General features: G+C 41.3%; 1 protein-coding gene across 4 annotated transcripts; it reads right to left on the reverse strand.

Moving 5' to 3' along the window:
- On the reverse strand, nucleotides 1-25269 carry LOC116948266 (poly(A) polymerase beta-like). Of its 4 annotated transcripts, XM_032964766.2 has the most exons (23): nucleotides 25074-25269; nucleotides 22009-22179; nucleotides 21096-21162; nucleotides 20877-20958; nucleotides 20500-20609; nucleotides 19612-19665; nucleotides 19028-19139; nucleotides 18504-18593; nucleotides 15708-15846; nucleotides 15101-15173; nucleotides 14626-14746; nucleotides 14299-14383; nucleotides 13451-13504; nucleotides 12905-13024; nucleotides 12056-12165; nucleotides 11833-11954; nucleotides 10966-11105; nucleotides 9709-9854; nucleotides 8573-8889; nucleotides 6915-6986; nucleotides 5187-5243; nucleotides 4348-4449; nucleotides 1-4241 (listed from the first exon to the last, which is right to left on the reverse strand). In XM_032964766.2, the coding sequence occupies exons 2-22, from the start codon at nucleotides 22167-22169 to the stop codon at nucleotides 4354-4356; spliced, it is 2328 nt and encodes a 775-aa protein (XP_032820657.1). In that variant the 5' UTR covers nucleotides 22170-22179; nucleotides 25074-25269; the 3' UTR covers nucleotides 1-4241; nucleotides 4348-4353. The 4 variants fall into 4 exon arrangements, with proteins under 4 accessions (XP_032820657.1, XP_032820658.1, XP_032820656.1 ...); XM_032964767.2 differs by having other exon boundaries at nucleotides 1-4449; nucleotides 6915-6983; XM_032964765.2 differs by having other exon boundaries at nucleotides 1-4449.
- Nucleotides 25270-25792: the final 523 nt, after the last annotated feature.

Here is a 25792-nt window from a genome sequence, read left to right on the forward strand (position 1 = left end):
TCGAAGAGAAACATACAAAGGTGCATTTATTACAAAACAAAAAAAATCAATGCAAAGGCATGACAACTTATTTAAAAGATTACAGTACAAAGACACTCAATTCATAGACATAAAGGCCAAAAGAGATCACCAAATGTAAATTTACTATATTCTAGCAAAGCTCAAGTTGCAAAGTAGATTTTTCTGTCCAGACAGTGGGATATCCACATGACCAGGTAGTAAATGTTAATATTCTGCTATTGACACAAACTCCAAAGTATTTAGTAATAATCCTTAAGAAAGCTTACTATTCAATTCAGTTCCAATTAAATTCAATACATTCCCACAGTGACTTCCATGGATACACCACAATGCATCCAAATTTCTGAAAACCAGCGCTTCCCAACCATGAGTCGACAACTTCAGGGGCATCACCATGATCACCACCTGTAGATCAATCCACCTTTGTGGCAGTTGAATCAATTCGAATCCCTCCAAGATTATATATGGGCAAGAACACAGAATCGCTAACCTGGTAACATACTCCTTAGGATGATGCATCATTGCCACCAGGTTAAAATGGCTTGCTCTTGTGAACAATTTAATGACCGTTTACGTGGACAAAATTAGATGCAGACTAAATGAATAGAATTAACTCGGAGCGAGCTTATAACGGCTCTCCCATTCTCCTTCGTTGATTAAAATATCTACAGGACAGGAACAATCGTGTGCAGTTACTAAAGGACAGCATGTGGTGCGAGCAGGTACCTATTTAACCTTTTTTGCAAGCAATCATGTGAGGAATAAACTCCACAAACGTGACGGGATCCTATGCAGTGCTTATTCATTCCCTTCCTTTAGTTACGTATGAACGGTTTCACTCATTTTAATAGGCTTATGCTAAGGCAGGGTTGAAACCATGAGGCGAGTGGTTTAGATTGCACACTCAGTAACTGATTCGTTTTGTCTGACCACAATACACTCAATTGATCAATGGGGCCATTCTCTTGTCTAACCTATATGAAACTTGTGCAACTTTGGGTGTACAACATCAAAGATTAATTTAATTAGTTTCCACCCCACTTTATATAAGTCCAGATTGAATGCCACGAGACTATGGGCGATGTGCAGCCAATCACATGCAAGCATTTGAGAATATTTTACATCTGTGCGCACTGTTATGTTACAAGGTTGCACTTCATAAAAATACAAAAATTCTACAGTGTCTCCAATGCTCATGTGATTGGTTGCATGGCCACTCTGTTTTAGATATTTGATCTAATCTCTTAAGACAACACAAATTACAAGTGATCAGTTTAGAATGTTTAATGCATGCTAACTTTGCATCTCACCTGCACTGCCCAACTTAAGTTTGTGCAATGAGCTACTCATACTTTATACCATATTGCCTGTTGGAACATGTAAATATTTCCAAGCTAACAAAATATAATCGCTCATTAACAGGTAGTATGGTGCACTTCCAGATAAATGTAAAGTTTAAGATGAAACATTTGTTATTTATATTGCCTGTTAAATGTGAGGGTGGAAATATGTTTAAATCAAAGAAAAACAGATCACCAACACCCAAGAAAACAAAAGACTTTTTAAAAAATCTGTAAACCAAAGAACACGCGTCTCACACCGGCTTTAAGACTAGAAAATGTTCTAAAGTTTATTGGAAACCCAGAAAAGAAACAACTCCAGAACAGACATCCGTTACAAAAATATCATCCCCAATATGTAACGCATCCTGCAGGTTATAAAAGAATCGCGAGGAGGAGAGAGCGGTAATGGAATGGAAAAGTAACCACTGACCGATCTCTTCCCCTACATCCGTCTCTCCCTCCCTGGCGGGAGAGGGAGCCAGATATACAAAACCTGCAATTTGATTTATTAGTAAAATATATTACAGACCTTCAGGTTAAAACGAAGAGGAACGAACAGAATAAAACAAATTAAATTTAAAATGTTTAAAACGGACTTACGGAATTATTTAGGATTAAGTGAAATAAATACATCTAAGAGGTCAATGTTGGATTCCCGGCTGCATGTGTGACGTTTTAGGAGACTCACGTGGGGAGGCTAACCAAGCACAGGCCAAGGCAAAGTTTTTTTTAGAAAAGAAATGAAAAAAAAATAGCTCATTCATTTGCCAGCATTATTCAAGTGTACAGGCTTGAAATGTGTATGAGGATTAGAGTACGGTAGCAGGTTAAGGGGGCAAGCTGATTTACTCTCACTTTAGTCCTAATGTAACTGCAACTTGTCAAGTTGGTAATTAGATTAGATTGTTCCACGCCAGATGGCGGAAAACATAAAACGGTGTTTTCATGGTTATACCATGACAGCAATACTGCATGCAGTGAACAGTGATTTCATAATTTCCAGCTCTAAATGGAACTGCTGAATAGAAAGTTCATACAGACTCAACTCCCAAAAAAAAGGATATTCTATAATGCTTATTATTTTACATTACGGAAGCTTTAATGAGGCCAGGCATGGCAAAATGATGCATCAAGCTTTGTTCACACTATAATTCTAAGGGCATAAATTGATTCTAAGGATGACCAGCTCGCAAAAATATTTCATAAATGCTCCAATGGATCTTTCCAATGGTTCCAAAGAAGTTTACAAGTCATCTTAGTACACACAAGTGTGAACGGAGCTTATCATCATCAATATCCACTCCCTGTGCAGCCATGGCACACAAAATGAAATGAGCTAATGGGGACTCTCTAGCAGTGAGTGAATGACTGACAGGTAAAATCAAATCTGATGAATAGTGGTAAAACGAATGTTACTCTCATGACAAATAGTTCCCTTCAGAACAGGAAACACTGTGAATATGGACACTAAATACACATTTATTTTCAAATGCAGATGTGATTTGTTGTAAAAAGAGTAAACATTTTTACATGAATGGGCCAACTCCAATGAAATTCCCATTCCTTTGGAGAAGACGAGGCGAGTTTTGGAGAGCCACTGTAACAGTTCATGGAACTGCAAGACAGCCAACTGTGCATTCCAACAATTGCATTCAGCCATCCTGACAGAATAAGTGAGACAAAGCAATCAGAGGAAATCAAGACGTGCCCTCTTCCAAGGACCCGCCAGTGTTTCACAGAAGTTAATTTCGGCCTAGGCAGATTGGCAAGCGTCAACGTGGCCAGATCGATCCAGTCTAGCAGCATAAGCAGCAATGAACATTAAAATTAATGGAAAAAATATATACTTCGCTCTGATGATAAAAAGGGGGAAAATGAGGGAAAAAAGAATTGTCCACATATACACACAAAAGCATGCACCCTTTCAAGCATCAAATAATGCCACTGTGTGTATTTATCCACATCCCACGCCGCTCACGTCAAACATTAGAATTCATGGCGAAATTGACTGAAAACTGTTTTACTGTAACTATGAACAGGAGCCCTTTTGAGGGCATTTAGATTCAAAGTTTTTAAATGTTTTTCCTTAATAAATTGCACAGTAGTATGCATTACAAAAGTGGCTGCTAGTTTTTTATCGGGACATTTAAAAGTGGGGATAACATTGTTGTCTCAAACTGTTAATGGGTAGGATTTTTCATTTTTGAGTCTTTGTAAGCAAAACCAAAGGCAAATTAAAAAAGAAAAGACAATTACATGCTGCACGTATGTAGTTGATGAGAACAAGAAAAAATTGCGAAAATGTGGCTTGACCAATGCCAAATTCAAGATAAGTCAACAACATGAAAACCAAAGTTCCTCTGAGATTCTTTTGGGCTTATTATTCAGTAAAGAATTTAAATGGTGGGGGGGAGCTTGGTGTCATATGACCCCCCAAATGTTTTTTTAAAGATTTTTGTTGGGTCTCATTCCATGAGAAAAAAAAAACTTGCTGTCCAACCAAATCCACCCTGCACCCCTGACACCCCTTAATCCGTTCCGCCTAAAAAAACAAGTTTGCTCACTTGCTCACTCCCAACACAAGCCTCTCGTGTTCAAATAAGAACAGGAAAGTATATATTAAATAATCACCACCTTTTTACGTATCAACATTTTTAGCAGAAATGTTCCTTCTTAGTTCGGCCAACATTCTCATGTACACGAGGCATGCTTACCACCGCCGCTGGAGAAGAAAAAGTGGAAGCTAAAAAAAAGACCCGGATAAAAATAAAAGTTCTGAAATGATTCCAGCAGCTCTTTATGTTGCGCCATTTTCAGGTTTCCTGCGGCTTCCAGCATTTCCGAAGAACGTGACAATACGCAACGAAGGAACACATTCTAAAAATGTAAAAAAAATAAGTAATGATAGCAACACCGCCCTCCAGGAAGGGCAACTGGTGCAGCGAGTACTTTTGGCAGGGCACACGAGAAGGGGCAGCATTACCTGCCTCTACCGGTTGAGCTTGAGACGGATGGAGTTTTTTACAACCTTCACGGCGGTGGGAACTGGCGCGGAGCCATCAGACAGCTCGTTGCTGGCCTGTTTCTGCCAACATAAATGCACCAGGTGGTCATTGGATTCATGACACTAAATATGCTTCTGCGGGTCTCAAAAGGCACTTGGTATAACTTTCAAGCAAAGTGAACCATTTAGGATGTGACCAAGGCCAGTATTCAGTCGTCAAAATGTGCAATAATGTAGCATGAATCGTGATAAAAATAAGGAGACCTACAGAAATATAGTTTTTTTTCCATATGGCAGCATGTGAACTGCAATAATAAATTGTGAAAGAGGTGTGGTTATTAAAACCACAATTATGCTCGAAGACACCACACTAATGTCTGCATAAATTCCATTCTCCAAAACATGTGGTCACGTGCAAATGTTCACACGCGTGGGATGACAATCTCTACGCATGAGGTTTTTCTCCCCAATAATAACAAATACACACTGGATGTCACTAGTCACCCACACTTGAGCATACATTTGAAGGTTTCCCAACAACAGAGCCTTTAAAACCAGGGTCAGGGACTGTCATAGCGCTCAAGAGATGCTGTTATAAAAATAAATCGGTAATATTGCTCGAGTACCATCATGATAAACTGGACAACAAAGTTGATTTCTGTTACACATTAACAAAGTGTCACTCGTGTCAGACGGACTGGGACACACAGATTAGGTGTGCATCTGCAATATGGAACCTGTTTTTTAGATTGTCTTATAATGTACAGTACGCTTCAAGGGCTGTTGACGGTGTGTGCTGGAGGGTGCGAGAAGCCCACCTGCGTTTCCGTTTGCACGTCGGTTGTTTGTATAGGCGTCGTCTCCTCCCGAAGTTCCTGCTCACGGGACGGCAGGCAAGGATTAAGCGCAGCACCTCGGCTTCCATGCTTGCAAGAGCTCAAAATGTACAGCCAGGGGCACCATGTTGCCCTACCACAGTGGCTCTCATTGTCAAGTTGTTGATGCCCCTGGTCAACCTACAAGTTCTGGCCAAGAGGATGAACAAGCAGCTGCACCTCCTATTCAGTAACTGCACAATGAGTTCTGCAATTGCTTGACCAGTTCTCTATAAACAACTTGCACATCTCCCGCGTACCGCATCGAGGTATGATTTAAGATGCGGTTAAATGTTACGGTGAGGATCACATGATAGCTACAACTCAATATTTTCTTGTACGATTTAATATGTATTGAATCCCAAAATAAAAAATATATAGTCCTTTTTTAAATCTAATCACGGCAATGCTTTGCAGCCACTGAATTCTGGGCCAGTGGGAGGGGATGGGTAGTTGTTGAATGAAAGGATAATTAATCCAACTCGATGGGTTGCTGTGGAATTCAATGGGCAACTGCCTGAAAACAAAACTCCACCTCGGGTTTTAGAACTGGAAAAGGAAAGCCTCTCATGCTTATATGTATTGCAGTAAAAACCTCACTTGTAATGTACAATGCAGTACAATGTCTGTAATAGGCTGACAGCACGTTTATACAAGTGAGGCAAACTGGGATTGTTTGTCACAACTACAGGAATAGGCTCCATTTGTTACTGAAAACTTAACTTAGTTTCAGTCAGCTGAAAACAATTCATTTGGTTTGTTGGGAGACCACGGAAATGTATGCAACACATGGGTAGTGCTGTGTGCAGACACCAATTGCTGCTTCAGGGAATGAGGATGACAGCTGGAGTCAATACTTTGAATGCGTTTATAAAATTCAAGAGATCATACGACTTAAACTTACATTAACATTTTATTAGGGTTTAAAAAAAAGCAGAACATTGTAGAATGGGGTCCACTAAAACGTTAAAAAACATATCTAAATACATCTCCAGTATCACTAGAACAGTAATATTAACTCTTACACGTCCCTGAGAAGTATTTTCTCTTACGTATTGTATGTGTGTAAACAGTACTCTGCGCGGCATTAACTGCTCTAGGCAATTGTATCAAAATGCAATTAGGAGCTGGTTGCCAGCATTGGAACCTTTTAAACAATGCGTAGAAACGGCTATTTGCATTCCAGGATCCACGAGTTTGTTATCTGCAGAGCTTCCACAATAATTTAGACAATGTGCAGTCCCCAACTTTTAATTATTTTCTGGAGCTTTGGCCGACAAAGGTCAATGCCTTCCGTGGAAACTTAAGACATGTCGAGCAAGTATTTTCATTAGGATCTGGCAACGAGCTCTTGTTTACACAAGCCACTTTAAACACATTCACATCTAATGTACAGAATTTCCAATTGTAGTACAAAACTTTCAAATCCCAAAAACACTGCAGATTATCTGTACAGAATTTCCCAGCGTGCTCATATCAAGAATGCACCAAATTAACTGTCGAGTTTTTCCAATAACAGTCCATATGAATTAATCTAGACATGGGTGCACGGGGAAATTGGGTATGCCCTGGTTTAAATAAAAAAGAAATTCAAATGTTCCATGGCCACGGATGAAACGTGTCAGTGCCATTTAGGAAAAGCCTTGCTGTTGTGTTTGCGGACGGTCATACCAGAATGTCGCAGTCCTCAGATGCGCCAGTTTTCGTGACAGCGTTGCCTGTGTCACTGTTTTTCAGTGGCTGCTGCGCAATGACAAAGACACAGGTACTCTCGTTATCCTAGTTAACACTGCAAGGAAATGTCATTTATTTATGCAAGCCATAAAGTCTCATCGAGCCTCAAGACTCTTTCAGCTGGTTCCCGTGTTGGAATGTTTGACACATTTTTGTTAGAAGTGTTTTGCGTGCAGGATGAAACCGGAGTACCCGGAGTAAACTCACAGAAGGGTTCACGAACCCATTTTCTGTACTGCCATCTCCTGGCCACTTGGTATCCCAGTGGGTTTGGGGAGTCTCACACAACTGCATGATCCACCAATCCTCGATTTTCCAATGTGCTGGATTACAGGCGTGCACACCACAACTGGCTTCGAAGTAATGGAATGTGCTTAACACACTTAAAAAACCAGTTTGGCCCAAAATGAAATATCCAGACCAACAAAGCACGGCATCTCACTGGGACGTTTGTAATACACAAAATACTCTCATTTACATTATTAGGTCTTTCTTGCAATATTTACAAACGAATTTCAATGAACTCTCACTTGTAAGTAAAATCAATCTTTATTTTGTACAGGTAAAATCCCATTACGAGTTTCATGGAATAAAACAGGAATGCAGTGAAAAATGTTTATTAACAAATGAAGCAAAAAATCCCAATAAAACGTGCAGAAAAATAAATCAGCCCAAAGCAAAACATTCGATGCAAAACAAAACACATTTTGTATATCGATCTTTTCTTTTATGAACTACAAGTCCTTTATCATGAAAGCCTCAACGAGAGTGTCAGACTTTCAGGAGGGTGCTGCATGGGCGAGTGTTACCCTGTTACCTCATTGGTGCAGTGTAAAAATGTAAGAAAACCAGAGAACCCGCATCAAACCCATGTAATAACATGGCCACACTACAAATAATCTCAGAGGTAGTATACGATGAATTGTAAGTTGAAATTTAACACAATGGGAATTTTGTGCAGCTATTTGTGAACAGGTGGAGACTGTTCACCAATGACTCAACAACTGGGAACACATTTTAAAATAATATGCAACATGAAAAGCAGAGGTTATTATTTGTAGTTACTCACCGAAGCTGTCCCAGGCTATTTTACCCAAGTGTGAAGCTTCGTTCATGAGACGGGAAAACAAAGACTTAAAAAAACACCACAGCACTTTAGTGATGTCATTGCACGGATGTATTAAAAGTACATGTTAAGTCACAATAATCCTATTCTGGTTTGCCTTGTTAAGTTGAAAGTCTAATTTTCCGATGAACAATGCTTCAAACTCACGTTGGATAACCCAGTACAAGCAACCTAGGTATACTTATAAACACAAAAAGAAATGTCCTTTGGGTTGCAAATTCAAGTGTAGACAGCTGATGGTCTCAGCTTAGCTGACAATGACTGCACAAAAAACCCATAACAATAAATTAGGTTGTTTAAGTTGCGCGTGGCTAAATCCCGTATCGAACCTAGGCCCTCAGCGGTATCGGCTCATCGTTCCATAACGGCCATAATGAGGCTCCTTTGGCAAGCGGCCACCTCTGTTTCTTATTTTCCAGCGGAGGTCGTCATTGACCAGAGTAAATGTCCGATGGTGAGAGAGGCTCACGGAGTCAGTGTCCATATCCGAGTCGCCAGCCGGGGCAGCCTCGCTCGGGGGGCTCTTGTGCCGCTTAGGTGGGGACGTCTTGCTTCCGGGCGACTGCGGCCGCTTGACTCCCTGCGGCGGTGTGGGATGTCCGGCAGTGGCGGGGGCGCCGGTGGCCGGCGGCGGCGTGTTCACGAGCCGCGTGGGCGTCACCACCCGTACGACCGTCCCCGACGGGACGGAGGCAGCGTGGAGAGGCCCTGCGAGCGCAAACGTGGCACGGTAACTCAGCCGTAACACTTGAAGGGAGGGATGATGGGGGGGTACACGCACGGACCCTGGGGGAAGGCGGAAGAATCTGAGAATCAGAATTCGTCTGCTTTAAGACGATGCGACACTAAAAACAAATACAATTCTTTCTCCCGTACGAAATTAACAAAGATGTAGCTCAAATAATATAAAAAATAATTTATATTCTTAAATTAACTATGCACAAATTGTACAACATACTATGTATATGTCTTGTATAAACATCAAGCCAAAAACAGCAAGTTGCTTTGTCTCCTGTCTGCAAAATCTACTTTTTACACATTTATCAGCGATACTGTTAGAATGGCATGAAATATTGTCAGTTTGTGCATTTATGGCAATGCAGTGATGTCATTAGAACATGAGGATGGAGCACATGACTGCTTTTAAAGTAAAAATTTCCATCGATGGTTAAATCTATATTTAAAACAAAATGATGTAGAAATGATTTGGGTTTAGTTTGTTGTCCTTCCCCCGCACCGCCGATTAGCACAGTTAGCTATGTACGGTGTGCAAGTTCAACATACATAAATACTGCCCAGCTGCAATTTTACAAAATGAAAACTAATCGTGCATAAAACGGGCTACGTGAAATATGAGTCACAGTATGAAACCATGAATGTATGATCGTGCTAGAGCACTATCATACCACTGTAATCTGCGCCCCCTTCAATGGAGAATGAACAGCAAAACTCGTGGACCTCTCGCCTGAAGCCCTCCGGTCGTGGGCCAGTTGACGTCGACATGATCATTTAACTCCTGAACATATTGCCATACGCTAGACTAAAACTGCCGGAGAATTAGGACATTTTGGCGCAGGTTTTAACTGCCGTGATGAGCAAGCTTACTGGTGGAGATAACTGGGATGGCATTGCCGGCAACGGGCATGCTGGGGTTTTCTGGCGATGGCGTCCGAGGCGAGGGCGACTTGTCGTCGGCCGCCACAGGGGGCGACGCCGAAGGGCTGGAGACACTGCCATTCTCACCGGTCACCCTGTGGGGGGCAATGAGGAATCGGGGTGATGATGGGGGGCGGGAGGGGGATTGGGACGGGAAGGAAGAGAGATCGGATAGGGGGTTGAAGGGCGAGGGTTGGGGAGGAGAGGCACGCGTCGGTGTTAACGGGGAAAGACATCAACGTTCGCGGTGTTTTACCGGGTGCCTAATCACAACTTTGGTCTTTGTCTGCCCTTTTCTACAATACCCCGATTTACGTCTCCTTTAACGTCGTCACTTTATGAATGCCACTACCTGATTTCTGTTGCCTTAACCCACACAGCATCCGTTCTTTCTTGTTATCCATTACCTCAGCCTTTGCCTTCACCAACCCTGTACAAGAACTACTTTTTGTCGAGCATAAAGAAATGTACCACTGTCGAGTACAATATAGTATTTATGTACTGTATTGTTTTTTTTATAGTGGACTGCATCTTATTGTACTCTGTATAATTAATCTTAAAGCTTACTGTTGTACATTAATGTGGAATACAGAATTTTTTGTAATTTTATGTAACGCTGTGGGTATGTCTAGGATGAAGATGCACGCATTAACATAAAGCTTCACCATGCAATCCGTTGTCGTTTAGCTCTTTTGGAAAAATTGCTTTGATTGACGTCGGTTCGATATTGGTCGCTCTTTTCACGAACACATCCCCAACATGAAGCGAGTTATTACTGTAAAAACAAACTGCATTAAATAATTGAGGCAGCTGAATACTCACACTTCAGCAGAAAGGCATTCGTCTTTGTCAAATGGCAGCCAACAAGACTAAGATTTAAAAAATCTGATTTAACAATTTTTATGCGATAACAATTACCGACAAGTGTTTTCTGCTAACACATCAACCAATATTTTACATAGTAACTACAGCTTGGCCTGTTGAGCCACAGGGAAACGGACAACATTAATATTAAGTACTGTCATGTACTGCTACTTTGCCCTGTCATGGACTAGAGCAAAAAATATCAAATCTACAACGGGGACCTTAGCGTTCACCAGAATAAAACAAAACAGCAAGTTGCTCCTTGTGTGCCGACCACTATACATGCGGCTCCACAAATGTCTACGCATGCGGCTCCACTTAGCAGCAGCAGCGCCTACGCACGGAGAGGACGGCTGGTTGCTGTCCGAGTTGAGGACACGGATGATGGTGGGCGACGAGAAGCTGCAGTCGGAGTCCCTCGACGAGTCGAGCACGCTGCCGCTGTTCAGGGAGGTGCGCGCCGAGCCACTTCGCCCGTTCTCCTGCCAAAGCGCAAGCCGAGCCGTCGGTGGGTTAATCATGAACGTCCTTGTCAGAGCTCATATAGAGTGGCCCCCGCCCCCCTCCCCCCGTGGCCTGTGACAACATTTACGCTCGGACGAGTGACAAGTGAAACGTCTTGGGAAGGTGAATGAACGAGCAAACATGACCATATTTATTCGTGGTTAAGCTGGAATGATTGTTCAACATGAATTGACATAGCAATATGAATTTGGACCGACTGGACATCTGTGAAAAAAGAGCTTCATAGCTCACTATTTCTCCAGGATAAATAAAACAAATACTCTGATTCTGAATGTATGTGGGGTTAAACAATATCAGATACTTCACTTAAAATGTATATCAATATAAGCTTAATCTCTAGTTGAATGTTAATGTTTGTTATTAATGCTACATATTTTCGGATTTTTTTTTTTTTACAATGTTGCAATTTACATTTTAAGCAAGTGTTTACTGTTTTTCCTTTGGTTTAACCAGGTCATCCTTGAAAAGGTGATGGTTAATTGAACTGGGCTCTGACCTGCCTTTAAAAAAAGTACACAAATCAATGAAATAATGCTGTGCTCTATACTACGGATCATGTGAATGAAAACAGTTAAGAATGAATTCGAATTTACAAAGAAAACAAGTGCTGGTGAGGCATGATGCCTGAACCACAACAAAATGGAATTTTATTTCGTAAAATCCTGTATGTTCATCAGCAGGTACCTTTTTCTTTTTCTGAAGAACATCACCGGGCAGAAACTGGCTGAGCTGCTTTTTCTTGACATGGATGGCCTCGATCTGCATGCCCTCTTTGAGCATGCTGATGTGTGCAGCTTGCCTGTAAACTGCAGCACGCAAAGCCACGGTTCATGTAATGTCCGTTCTCCAGTAATCATAGACCTCAACCACTTCAAAGAAGAGACCAGGGCCGTGGGTGAGCACTCACCCGTGTCAGTGAATGATTGGATGTCTAGCGTCAGGTCCACATTCACATTCTCCGGGTTCTCCAACTTTTTGAAGATGATCCCGATGAACCAAACCGTTGTCACGCCTTGCCTGTTGAAAACAAAGTTATAGAAATCAACAGCTGAAATACCAAAACGAGGAGATATCTAAAATGTTTTATGAAGATGAGCTTCCTTGCTTTTAAGATTGTGTGTGAGCACGAAACTAAAACAATACAAATCATTAAAATTTTGTACAATCATGCAGTTTTAGATACAATTCATGAAGAACCTGGCAATCGGAAGAACTTCTAAACATGGCTGCCTACACCTTCAATGTTTGTAGTGTTTAAAGTATGAACTAGATCAGTTTCAACCTTCATGGTCTCATCAGCAGTCAGATTGTTAAAAAAACTTCTGCTGGGATGCTAGAAGTGTTATAGGAAAGCATATTCCAAGGAAACTGCAGAAAAGATTTGTATCTTCTGGGCAGCTTCAGCAGTTTGAAGATGTGGTGCCATAAAAAAAATTTGATCCTATTTTAATCCACTTCTGGATGGAGGCCTCCCAATTTTACATTGGTAATGGGCACTGTTTGCCCATAATTCACCATACTGCTTGGTGGAGGCTGGATCGGTTTATATATCACTCATCACTAATGTTAGTTGTGGCCATAAAACAAACTCAGGTAACCAGGTTCATTGCGCAGTGTTTTCACCACTTTTCTTCACTGCTACCAGTGAGACTATAAACCCACGTTGTACTGCACTGTGAAGCAGACTCAGCACTTGCGGCGAATCAGTGTGCAGGGTTTGCCGAGAGAGGGGAGGGGAGCTCAGCGCGCCGCTTACTTGTCCGGGTTGTCCTTGGGGCCGGGGTAGGACTGCGGGTTGATGTGAGCCAGAGTGATGTACTCGTTGCGCTCAAGGTTTCCAACGAGGATGCGGATCTTCGACTCCACGAGTCCCACCCTGACACACGGTCAGGTTAGCAGCAGTGTCACGACTTCATTAGTTGCATTACCAGCTTGTGACGATTTAAACCTATTTCAAAGTTACAATATCACTGATAGAGATACAGGCGCTATGTCCTTAGGCCTTTAACAACATAATCATTACTATTTGTTAATGTCTATTATGTAAACAATTTCACGCACTTGTTTTCATGCGTTCAAACTTCATTATTTTAAAAAGGCAATATAAATTAAATTACCTCCTGCAATAACCATTATTGGTATTTTATGTCAGATCAATTTGACTGTTGACAAGTCATCGTACAGGATGATAGAATGGCTGCCTGTCACCAAAACAAACCACTATTTATATATTTTATTTTATAAGGCAGTATTCATTCAAAAGGTTTGTGTATAAAAAGACCAAACGGTATCCAGGACTTACCACTCTAGGTGCTGTTCTTCCGTGAGTGCACTTGCTGTCAGTACGATGTAATGCCTACAAGATAATGCAAACTTTTAATCATGGTAAAAGATCCAAGATGTTTTAGAAAACACAAACTTTTTTTTCTAACTATATCTTGATTTTTTTTTTAAAGCTTTCGTGACTGCAGGAATTCATATTATTGGTTCTTTCGGTAAAGTCAAGTAGAAGGGAAACAATACAAAAATATAAAACAATAAAATTCTCACGACGTTTATCATCAGGTGTGAACCACAGCAAGAAAAAAAATTTCCACAGCAAGAAAAAATTTCTTGCTGTGGTTTTCACAGCTGATGATGATTGCTTGTATTGCAGTCGAAACGTGATAATTTTATTGTTTTATATTTTTATTATTTTACTGTTTCCCATCTACGTGACTTTACCGAAAGAACCAAGAATATATCTTGATTGTGCTAATGGAGCCATGCTAGGAGGTAAATAGACATACTTCAAGGACTCCTTCAGTCAAGAGAACCTCGTATCACCACAGGAAAGGGCCCTGGAAAATGACACCACAGAACTACTTCTGGAGTCGCTTCAATAGGCCTTTCTTATCCAACACCAGAAGCTACTCCTGCATGCTCTTATAAACTTTCTAATGTTTACACATGTTCATGCCCAAAGCCTAATTCAAGTAAAACACCAAATTATATAAAATCATTATAGTGCAATTAATTATGGCCAGGTTTAGACCATCAACTTTCTAGAAACAAACCCTGACACAAAGGAGGTTTAAATGATCCTGTCTAAAAATACAAATGTATTTCAGGAAGATGCCCCTTGAAACGTTTTACACATTTGAAACTTACTTGTACTTGAGAAAAAAGTTTGGCGACTCAAACAGCTTACTCCATTCCGCTTTGCCCATCAGAATTTCATCGGTGATGGCGAGTCCTGCAAAATGACATGAAAAGGTGAAGGTGCAGCCCTGCCATTTCCCACTCACGCCACAGCCGGTGGAAGGGCCTCCCCATTATTGGGAGCTTCAGAGGGTAGTTGGCCGACTCTTCTACACTGGCCAGACATCTTGGAAGAGGCGGGACCTGCCGATCGAATAACAGTGGTGAAACCATTTACACAACTACAACCGAGTCACCCGCAGAAGTTACAACAGAAGAGGTAATCGTAGTTCCCACCTTGCTTGAACTCCTCCACCATGACGGTGCGTGTGGACATGGTGACGTTGTAGGTGGAGTTCTGGTGAGGGTACGCGGGTGTGATGATGGGCATCACGTGGTACCTGTCTGTTGGGTTCACCTGGGTGGACAAGAATCAAGGTGGCCAAACAAATGTGTTAAACGCTGACCAGCAGATGATGGCATATAAGCTGTCAGTGTAATGAAAAGAATGGTCTGCCAGAAATGGAAAATAAATCATAGAAGGGTTAATAAACAGAATAATGCCTTGAGAAAATAATAACACATCAATTATATAACGACCGACTCAAACAAAAAATATATCATGCTAAACATGCATGCATGTGCAGGAATACAAGATTAATTATAATTACAAAACCAGTGATGGAGAGACAGCCAAGTTGATCGAATGTGGAACATAACAAGCAAACATGACAGGACATCTGACCTCTGAGTTGTGACAAGCAGTGCTTACCCGTGGGTCCCACACAGGCAGGTTGAGGTTACATTCCTCGGGCTGTTTCAGAAGTACAGGCTTAGGCCACTCCCTGCAGAAACACAGAAATGTATGTCATCACAGCTGAACATTTTTATTTTATTGGAGACAATGGTATCACATGAATGTAAAAATTATTTGGTTTTCATGCTTTGCTTGTTTGTACTATAGTTCTACTAAACCGCGAAGTGGGGCAGTCAACAGCCGTCATCCTATGGAAAGGCTTCAACCATTACGGTAATGTGGAATTGCCACCATCGGCCCAAGAAAGGCACTTAGATTTTATTGCCATGTTCTATTTATATTGTTGTGTTCTCTCGACTGATTTTTTACATGATAATATTTCTCCTGTACTTACAAGTGGGTCTCCTTTGCACAAGAGACTTGGCATCCACACACTCACTGAGCTCTTAGGCTATTAATTAAATTCAAGAAAGCCTTGCGAGGCAACAAATTACTGCACCTAATCAAGTTCACTATAATAAATTACTCACTTTCAACAACGCACTGTCAACTGGTTTGCAGAAGGCATATGTATTGAATAAATGAATTAGCGAATAAGCGGACGAATGCAGCTGCCATTCACCACTTGGAGAAGACAAGGAAGAACTTGTGCACGAGGGTGGAGGCGATGGCGTTGGGGTAGAGCTGGCAGGTTCGTGCCACAAGCATTGCCCATGACACGCCACCCAGGAAGCCCAGCATATTCGAGTAGATTCCACGGCCTGGACAACAACGGGCAGGATAATGCGCACACACCAACATATGTCACCACGGCGTTGTTAAACATGATGTGCAAACATTGGTGGATGCACGGGATACTAGGAATTTCATCGTAGGATGTGTTAAGTGTTAAATATGTAATCAGGAAGAGAAGATTGGTATGGGTGGGGCAAGTGTACAGGGTGGAGAACAGTTTATCAAGACAGGCATTGCAGTTACAGTGAGGGAAAAAAATAATTTGATCCGCTGCTGATTTTGTACGTTTGCCCACTGACAAATGATCAGTCTATAATTTTAATGGAAGGTTAATTTGAACAGTGAGAGACAGAATAACAAAAAAATAAAGTAAAACACATGTAAAAAATGTTATAAATTGATTTGCATTTTAATGAGGGAAATAAGTATTTGACCCCCTCTCAATCAGAAAGATTTCTGGCTCCCAGGTGTCTTTTATACAGGTAACGAGCTGAGATTAGGAGCACACTCTTAAAGCGAGTGCTCCTAATCTCAGCTTGTTACCTGTAAAAAAGGCACCTGTCCACAGAAGCAATCAATCAGATTCCAAACTCTCCACCATGGCCAAGAGCAAAGAGCTCTCCAAGGATGTCAAGGACAAGATTGTAGACCTACACAAGGCTGGAATGGGCTACAAGACCATTGCTAAGCAGCTTGGTGAGAAGGTGACAACAGTTGGTGCAATTAATCGCAAATGGAAGAAACACAAAAGAACTGTCAATCTCCCTCGGCCTGGGGCTCCATGCAATATCTCACCTCGTGGAGTTGCAATGATCATGAGAACGGTGAGGAATCAGCCCAGAACTACACGGGAGGATCTTGTCAATGATCTCAAGGCAGCTGGGACCATAGTCACCGAGAAAACAATTGGTAACACACTACGCCGTGAAGGACTGAAATCCTGCAGCGCCCGCAAGGTCCCCCTGCTCAAGAAAGCACATATACCTGCCCGTCTGAAGTTTGCCAATGAACATCTGAATGATTCAGAGGACAACTGGGTGAAAGTGTTGTGGTCAGATGAGACCAAAATGGAGCTCTTTGGCATCAACTCAACTCGCCGTCAGCAGCACTCACTGAAGCACTGTCGTCCCGACAGTTCTGTTCTTTCACCTGAAGGCCGCTTGTGTTGTGGCCGAAACGTCGTGAGAATTTTATTGTCTTATTTTATTATGTTATTCTAATTCTACGTGACTTTACCGAAAGAACCAAAGAAGATCAACTCGCCGTGTTTGGAAGAGGAGGAATGCTGCCTATGACCCCAAGAACACCATCCCCACCGTCAAACATGGAGGTGGAAACATTATGCTTTAGGGGTGTTTTTTCTGATAAGGGGACAGGACAACTTCACCGCATCAAAGGGACGATGGACGGGGGCCATGTACCGTCAAATCTTGGGTGAGAACCTCCTTCCCTCAGCCAGGGCATTGAAAATGTGTCGTGGATGGGTATTCCAGCATGACAATGACCCAAAACACACGGCCAAGGCAACAAAGGAGTGGCTCAAGAAGAAGCACATTAAGGTCCTGGAGTGGCCTAGCCAGTCTCCAGACCTTAATCCCATAGAAAATCTGTGGAGGGAGCTGAAGGTTCGAGTTGCCAAACGTCAGCCTCGAAACCTTAATGACTTGGAGAAGATCTGCAAAGAGGAGTGGGACAAAATCCCTCCTGAGCTGTGTGCAAACCTGATGGCCAACTACAAGAAACGTCTGACCTCTGTGATTGCCAACAAGGGTTTTGCCACCAAGTACTAAGTCATGTTTTGCAGAGGGGTCAAATACTTATTTCCCTCATTAAAATGCAAATCAATTCATAACATTTTTGACATGCGTTTTTCGGGATTTTTGTTGTTGTAATTCTATCTCTCACTGTTCAAATAAACCTATCATTAAAATTATAGACTGATCATTTCTTTGTCAGTGGGCAAACGTACAAAATCAGCCGGGGATCAAATACTTTTTTCCCCTCACTGTAGGTAGTGGGATACTGTAAGGGAAAACCTTAAAGGTCGGGTGTTGACAGTGCAAAAGAGCTAAGATATCTAACAGAAGGAAGCAATGATGAAATGTGGTGGTATCAATGCTACCTGGCATCACTAGCCACTTGTGATAAAAAAGTTGCTCCTTGTTCGAAACTTGAAGCGTAATAGCATTTTGCGCTAACAATACGTTGTCACCATTCATAGTGTGTTTTTAGCAAGTCAGGAGAGTTATTTAAAACTGATTCAGTCAACATTGACCGGGAACACTGTGTACTCAAAATGTGCATCAAGATCATGGGAGTGTACCCGAGTCAAGTTGGATCGCTGTGTGTAAACACCAGTAGGGGTTTGTCAGAGCTCTCGGTCGGGCAAGAGTAAAAGCTTTGCCTCTCACCCTTGGCATGCTCTCTGTTACTGTTGGTGAGGGTTATACACCTGAGCAGTGAACTTGCTGCGTCGGCGAAAATAAGTCCCACCGTATCTACTAACGGCCATCACGGTAGCTGCGGTATCTACAAATTAGACTAAGCCAAAGCATTGATGAACTATAACGTACGTCTGTTGAACTTCTTTCGCACCTTACGTAGCCAACCGTGCTAATCGGAGGTGCGAAATAATTATTATAAAGCCGATTGTACAAGTGACATGTTGAAATACGACACTCACGTTTTGCCCAGAGCTTGATGGCGCGCAGCGTCATGCGGAAGTGTTCTACGTTGGGCACCAGGTGCAAAATTTCATCCGTCACGCGGCAGCCTACAAGAGAATAACGTGGTTATAAATGCAGGATTCACTTTCTCAGAGAAAAATACACGCCTGCTCAATGGCTGGAACGCGAATGTTACTATTGTGCCCAAGTCAGTGATCTAAATGGAATTGTTCCACTGCCAATTCCATTATTTAGGTGCATAGCATATCAACAATCTGTTCCAAAGAAGTTTATTCACAGTTATGTTACAAACTACTTTATTAACTACATTTTCAATCAAATAATAGACCAGCAGACATTTAATGTAATGCGTTTTTTCACAACCAAACATATAAAACCACATTAAAAACACCTTAAAATGAATCAACGTAAGCACAGCAGACTGGGCAACAACAAAAAAATATATGGGTGTAAAACAGAAACTGCACAAAGCAGCCTGTTACACTCCAACAAGACGCAGCTCACTGCTGCCACACGTTACCATTGAGGCTGCGGATGCATCGGATGTCGAGGTTTTTGAGTAGTGCGTTGTCACGGAGGTTTAGGTTATCGGGGATCACCTGCAGAGCCAGCCGTGCGAACAACACGTCGATCTAGGTGTTTGGGGGGCGAGGCGAGACAAGCGATAGTGATGGCGTACAACAGATGCACGAAATTAAACAATGAGAAAGAGTCGGCACAAAGCCAGGATGGCACAAAACTACTTCCCACAGTGCAATGAAAGGCTTAAATAACGTTTTCATACTGTTGGGGTGAAGGCCGTTACAAATAACCGTGCTGAATTCCAAAGCTATGTTAAGCAGGAAATGCATTTGAATATCATCCAGCATATGCTGCAACAAGGACAGTACCAAATTGTTGTCTTGCAACATCCCACAATGAAAAGTAATGAAACAATATAAATGATTATTTGCCATGCAGTAAAATCTTTCCGTGCAAATATGTACAAAAGTTATATGGCAGAGGTTTAGTGTGTTTCTGGGGAAAAACACTTGTATTTAATATTTATCTTCTGCTACTTATCACTTTGTGCAACTAAAAACGCAGTGGATTTGTATTTCTTACCTCAATGTGGTCAAACGTAAGCTTGATGACAGGTACAAAGGCATCCTCCACAGACTGTAGGACAAAAGGTCATAAATTAGTTTCACTGCGTCCATATTGGAAGTCAACCTGCACTATCAAGAGACCAAACATCAACGTGATTTCCTGACTCTCTTAAAGGCTTGGGCAAACACAACTGGCAAAACAATCACATTCACAATGAGCATAATACAGGACTTCACATTTTGTTAAAAACTCATCAGAAGTCATGAACTACATTTAAGAACATCAATATGGTGATATAATTTGGAGTTTTCTTTTACACTCTGCCACAGGTACTAGCAGGCTAACACAGCTGTGAAGCTAAAGGGTTGTGAAATATGAACAAGGCCTACCACGTCCATGTGAAATAAATACAATGGATGACTCGTACGCCACTTGTACCAAAATGACTCAACTGTAGTTGTGTTTTGATTTAAAGCTTTCGTGACTGCAGGGATTCATATTCTTGGTTCTTTCGGTAAAGTCACGTAGAAGGGAAACAATAAAATAATAAAAATATAAAACAATATTTTTTGTTTCCCTTCTACGTGACTTTACCGAAAGAACCAAGAATATGTAGCTGTGTTGTTGACACCAAACATTCATGCTGAACAATTCATGATCAGAGACACATCCAGATCAAGACATTTTTGTTGTTTTATTATTAGCAGTGTGAATGGAAAGAGGTGAACTTCAATGGAGAGGAACAGCACGGTGTGTGCTTGAGGGTGCAGCTGGAGGAATGGATTCATACTGTACACCTGATCGACCAGACAAACAGTTGCCATTGAATACATTCAATACAGAAAGTTGTATGTATTCCCCAATGAGAAAAATAAGCTTGTGTGGTTCTGCAGAAGTTCTCACCCGGAGGTCTTTTACTCCCTCCTGATTCTTTAACATCTCGATGAAAGTCGAGAAGAAGTCGATACGTTCCACGTGTCGCGGCGAAACACACAGGGCGTCAATATCGGCACCTATAAATACATCAGTGACGGGTTATAATTATAGATGTGCTACGTCACTTTATTTATTGATATGAATCAATAACCATTCTTGAACAAGACGGCTTTTACTTACAACACAGGTCATACTCTTAATTGTTAAGTTAGCGAGTTAAATGTGACACAGACGAGGACAAAAATAATTGTATAACTTTTCCTCATTTTTGGAAAAGGTGGGTGGCATCTTTCCTTTCAATACAATTATATTGATGCTTCAAGGAAGAAGGGAACAACAATTACCTTTTGTGTGAACTCCCAGCCGATAGGACCCAAACGTAAATATTTTACCCCCGCCATTCTCCAAAATTGCTGGTGGAAGATTCTGCAGAAGAAAAAAACATCACCATATAAGCGCATTGGCTTAAACTGCACCCTAACTTGCACCAACTTGTAAACTACGACGTGTAATTGCAACTGTGATGATTGTTTTATTACCATTGTTTTAATATTGTAGCTTACCTTGCTTTCACCAACTTCTCGGACCCATGCTTTTGCCAAGTTATTTAATTTCCCCAAAACAACCATCCTGTAAAAACACACGTCTAATAGTTAACAATCTTGAAGAAAATGTAAAATCCAAACACAGGCTTATGCACTGATCCGACTTGAAATTTTCATAGCAGTTTTTCCCTGTGACAATGGAAGTTGCATCGCAATATATGCAATGGTCAAGGGTCAGACAAAATCAAAGTTTTTTTATAAGGCTATATAATCATATTAATCATATTCCAGACTATATCAATAATGGTCTCTCTTCCACGACGACGGACCACGCTAAACAGCACTAAAACACAACACGGCAGATGCGCGTACACGTCCCATAAATGGAAGATCAAGGAATCGCCCATCAGCGACTGTTGATGAATGCTCCATCCATGCACATCCTGGCGGTATCGCTGAAATCCACACTGCGTCAACCACATCATTGGACTGGATGAGGAACCTTTGCGTTAATTTATGATGATCACTAAGAAAAAATAAAAACTGTTGCTTTTCACAATGCCATACGAAAGATGGTCTAATAATGCCTGCCTATCCAACAATCTGTGACGAATGTACTGTCCTTCAATAAATAAAGCATATTATAATCACAAGACACGAAAGCAGGTAGACTTTCACAATGGGCATTTGTGTGCTCCAGTCTGTGATGTACTGCAGTTTTAATGGTGAAGACTCATAATGTGTGATGAAAGTACAAAGGCTTAATGTGCGTATGAATGAGAAATTGTTAAACAAGGAATAGTGGATCATAATTCTTAAAGCGAGAAGAGCTGATAAGAGCTGATAAGCCATGGTCATTGTGGAAACAATGATATAAATGAGATGGACCTCCAATTAAAGATACAACCAAAAGCACAATCTACTCCTTTACCGGTGGTTAAGTTCCTCCTCCTCTTCAAAGACCCCAAATGGCAGAAGAGTATTCATGAGGTGTCGTGTGAGAACACGGTCGGCTTCGCGTGGCTCCGCAAGGCTGATGGGCGACGTGATGCCATGCTGCCTCCCTGACTGGGAAGACTGAGATCCCTGCATTATGAGAAGGCTGCAGCAGCAGACAAAACAACAAAAAATGAAGGTCATATTTTACATCTAACTACAGGCACTGTATGCAAGTAATTAACATCAATGATATTTCTAACACACCATTTATCCAGAGGTTTCAACAGGCAAAGTACATTTTTTACAGGCATTCCATACCGTTTAAAAAATTAATCAGTGATGTATTTTACATGAGAAAAATGTCAAGTATTAAATGAATGAATGTACTTATTGAACACATATTTTATATTGATAACGCCCACAGAAACGGAACATCAGATTCATAGGGTGCCCAATGAAAAGCTTAAAGGCCAGCCAGTCTCCAAAGCAAGCCCAGTTATCTTCAACCACGTAAAATCTCACTGCAACTACAGTATTTAAATGCTTTGATGAATTATGGATTATATGCCTTTTAAAATTTTAAGAATCTAGTGTACAAATTGTACATTAAGATGTCCACAAAGTCCCACACAACGCCAATTACGTAAGTCACTATTTCATCGTTAATTGTTAAAGTATACAACAAAGACGTCATAACGTGAGTTGAGGTTACTAATTGTGGGAGTTCACTGCAAACGCATTGTCATTCAGCTTTGATGATTTTGTAATAGCGTAATCATAATAATTTACATCCATTTGTGAATACACTAATGGTTGAAGGTTTCCCCATCAGGGGTTAGTCTTAGGTTGTTTCACCATACTAATAAATGAGGGTTGGTGAAGGATGTAGACCCAGGACCAGTCAAGAAAGGATATCACTTGCCATTGTTTGCTATGGCTGTGAATCAAACTCAGGTGGCTAAGTTCGTAGCAGTACCTCTATGCCATTGATTTGCACACTAGTAATTGGATTCACAAGACACCTGTATCCATTAAAAAAACCCTTCAAAACACACAGGTTTCAAATAAAATTAAAACAAAAAGTATACGATTTTCATTCACATTTGGCATTAATGTGATGCAATTTGTACTAAGCATGTAATCAGTACCATAGTGTACTACCATCTATGTTGTTATAACTTACTCTTCTACCGTAACTACTGTCCCCACAGAATTCTTCATCCGTAGGATATATTTATTATCACAGACCTTCCTTGGGTTTTTACCCATGAGCGGTCCTTTTTAATTCACGCTTCAGAATTTCGTTGATAAAATATTAAAGCATACTACTTCAATTTTCGTGTAGGGTTAGGGGATTAGTATTTAGGGTTTCGGATGGGGATTAAGGGTTAGGGGAGAGGGTTTGAGTTTAGGAGTTGGAGATAGTAATCCATAAGATTGCTTTTCTTCGCCGTATGTGCAGGGAGAGGTAGTCTCAGATCTACGTTCTATGCAACCAGCCACAGGTCTATATGAATTGCTTTTGCAGGGGTATGAGTTGCATTTTTAAGAATCTTCAGATTGTATTGAACAATCAGTTACGCGTAATGAATGTAAATAAAGAAATAAGTTATGATTTTCCAAACAAATAAAAACAGAGTATTAAATTAATTCATCTCCAGTGTGCACATGTTAAAGTGATGTAAGATACAGCCTGCGTTTCACAGCACCATGCAGCTCAGAGGGTTGCCCAAAAGTCAATACTGGTATTAAACATTTTAATTGTTTATTATTTAAGTGAATTAATTATATATTTATATTATTTCTTGAGATGACATTTACAAAACTAGACCAAGAACCTTGAATGAATTGAGACAACATATAATTGATGAATGTATAAAGATTACACAAGTGGTCTTAAAAAATACCTACATTAATTTCAAATGTCTTACATGAATCAATGTTCAAGGAAGTGAGTTTGAACGTTTGTTAAAATAAATGGTATAACCCTACGTGATTTGTTAAAATAAATAAAACGTCGTGTCCTGAATTTTGGGCCACACTGTATTCCCACATAAGTCATATTACCAACACAGGCATGAACACATTCCACGTTTGCCATCGTTTAAAAAATAAATGGTAAACAGCACAATGCCGAGGACACGCTAAATGCGTTTGTATTATCAGTCACGATCATTCAACTGCTGGATGAAAGCCTCCCAAACCCGTCGCCCCGACTTTTGTGTACATCATTGAAACAAGCTCACCCAAAGTAAATCGTGACGTCTTTTGTTTATGTAACCATGCAACTACAGGAGAGAACGTATTCAGCATTCAGCAACTCAATACTATTCTTATAAACAATTAGAACGGAGGTTAAAACATTTTAGCTAAGGTAATGATTATAAACGTGGCATCTTAAAAAGAATTTTATATTTGAAGCTTTCGTGACTGCAAGGATCCATACTCTTTGGTTCTATTCGGTAAAGTCACGTAGGCCGAAACGTCGTGATTTTTGTTGTTTTATTTTTTACCTACGTGACTTTACCGAATAGAACCAAAGAGTATCTTAAACAAACACTTTCATTTCTCAAGCAACAATGCCAGCGAACGACCCTTACACAACACACGAGCTCTAAGAGCTAATGAAGATGTATGTCAGTTTTCACAACCACTACACGTTAAATTACGTGTATAAACCCTTCAACAATAACTCAATGGCTTAACAAATTATATTTTTGTTGTTATCAATTGATAAAACTACAAATACTTACCACGCGTGGCCTACACCAGCGAGTACCACTAGACTAGCGGCCCGGGCGCGGGAAGCTTCACAAAGCGGTCGCGACTCAACGACACACTTAGGACTCTACAAATATAATAATTACAAAGCACAATACATCAAAGCACGATATCACTCGAAGAGTAAGCAGCTTCTCCCATAATCCAGCGATGTTTGAGATACACACGCGTGATTTAAGGAAGCCCCTACTGTGTTGCGGCCTAGGTACACTATTGTCCCGTTCAACAGCGATTAACGCGGCTTGGAAGCCACCGTCTCCAAAAGCAAACACTTACGATGTTATTGTCGTCTTGGCGAGCCTCCCCAGGCGGTCGAGGGAGCTTTGTCGTTAAAATAAATCTTAAAAAACCACCATGGTCGCCGCGGCGTCTAACCCTCGCCTTTCCAACATGGCGCCTCACCAAACGCGTTTCTCCCGCGGCGTGCTGACGTCACGACGGCGGAAGAGAGCCTGACGTCATCACGCACGGCGAGCAAGCTATTGTTTGAAGCGGCGGTGACGTCATCGCGAAAGGGCGCGTCCGCGCAAGTTAAACAAAGCAGCGTTGTGATGACGTCATCGCGCACGGTTACCGCCATCGAGCGACGTTCTCTCGTGTGAAAACGCGGCAGAAGTTCAAGGTGGTGACGTCATCGCGCACGGCAAGTCGCGCTGTTTTAATGAGGGTGACGTCATCACGGAAGGATCGTCTATTTTAAACTAAACAAAAGCGCGTTATGATGACGTGATGACGCACGGTTCGCAGCGGCGTGACCGTCCTCATTACGCGAAAGAACGCGGCAGAAGTTCAAACGCAGTGACGTCATCACGCATCAACCGCGTCATTACGCACAGCGAAGTTCGTAGATACCGAAAGGACACGCTTGTGTATGACGTCATTACGTACACCTTGGAATGGACATCACTTTAAATGGTCGTCATTTTTTGGGTGGCCTTCATCCAGCAGCGGATATAACTTTTGCCATTTCGGTGACCCAGGGTCACTCTTGCAAC

This window comes from Petromyzon marinus, chromosome 33 (genome assembly GCF_048934315.1).
Source record: "Petromyzon marinus isolate PM22_M1 ecotype Great Lakes invasive population chromosome 33, UKy_Petmar_22M1.pri1.0, whole genome shotgun sequence".
NCBI lineage: Eukaryota > Metazoa > Chordata > Hyperoartia > Petromyzontiformes > Petromyzontidae > Petromyzon > Petromyzon marinus.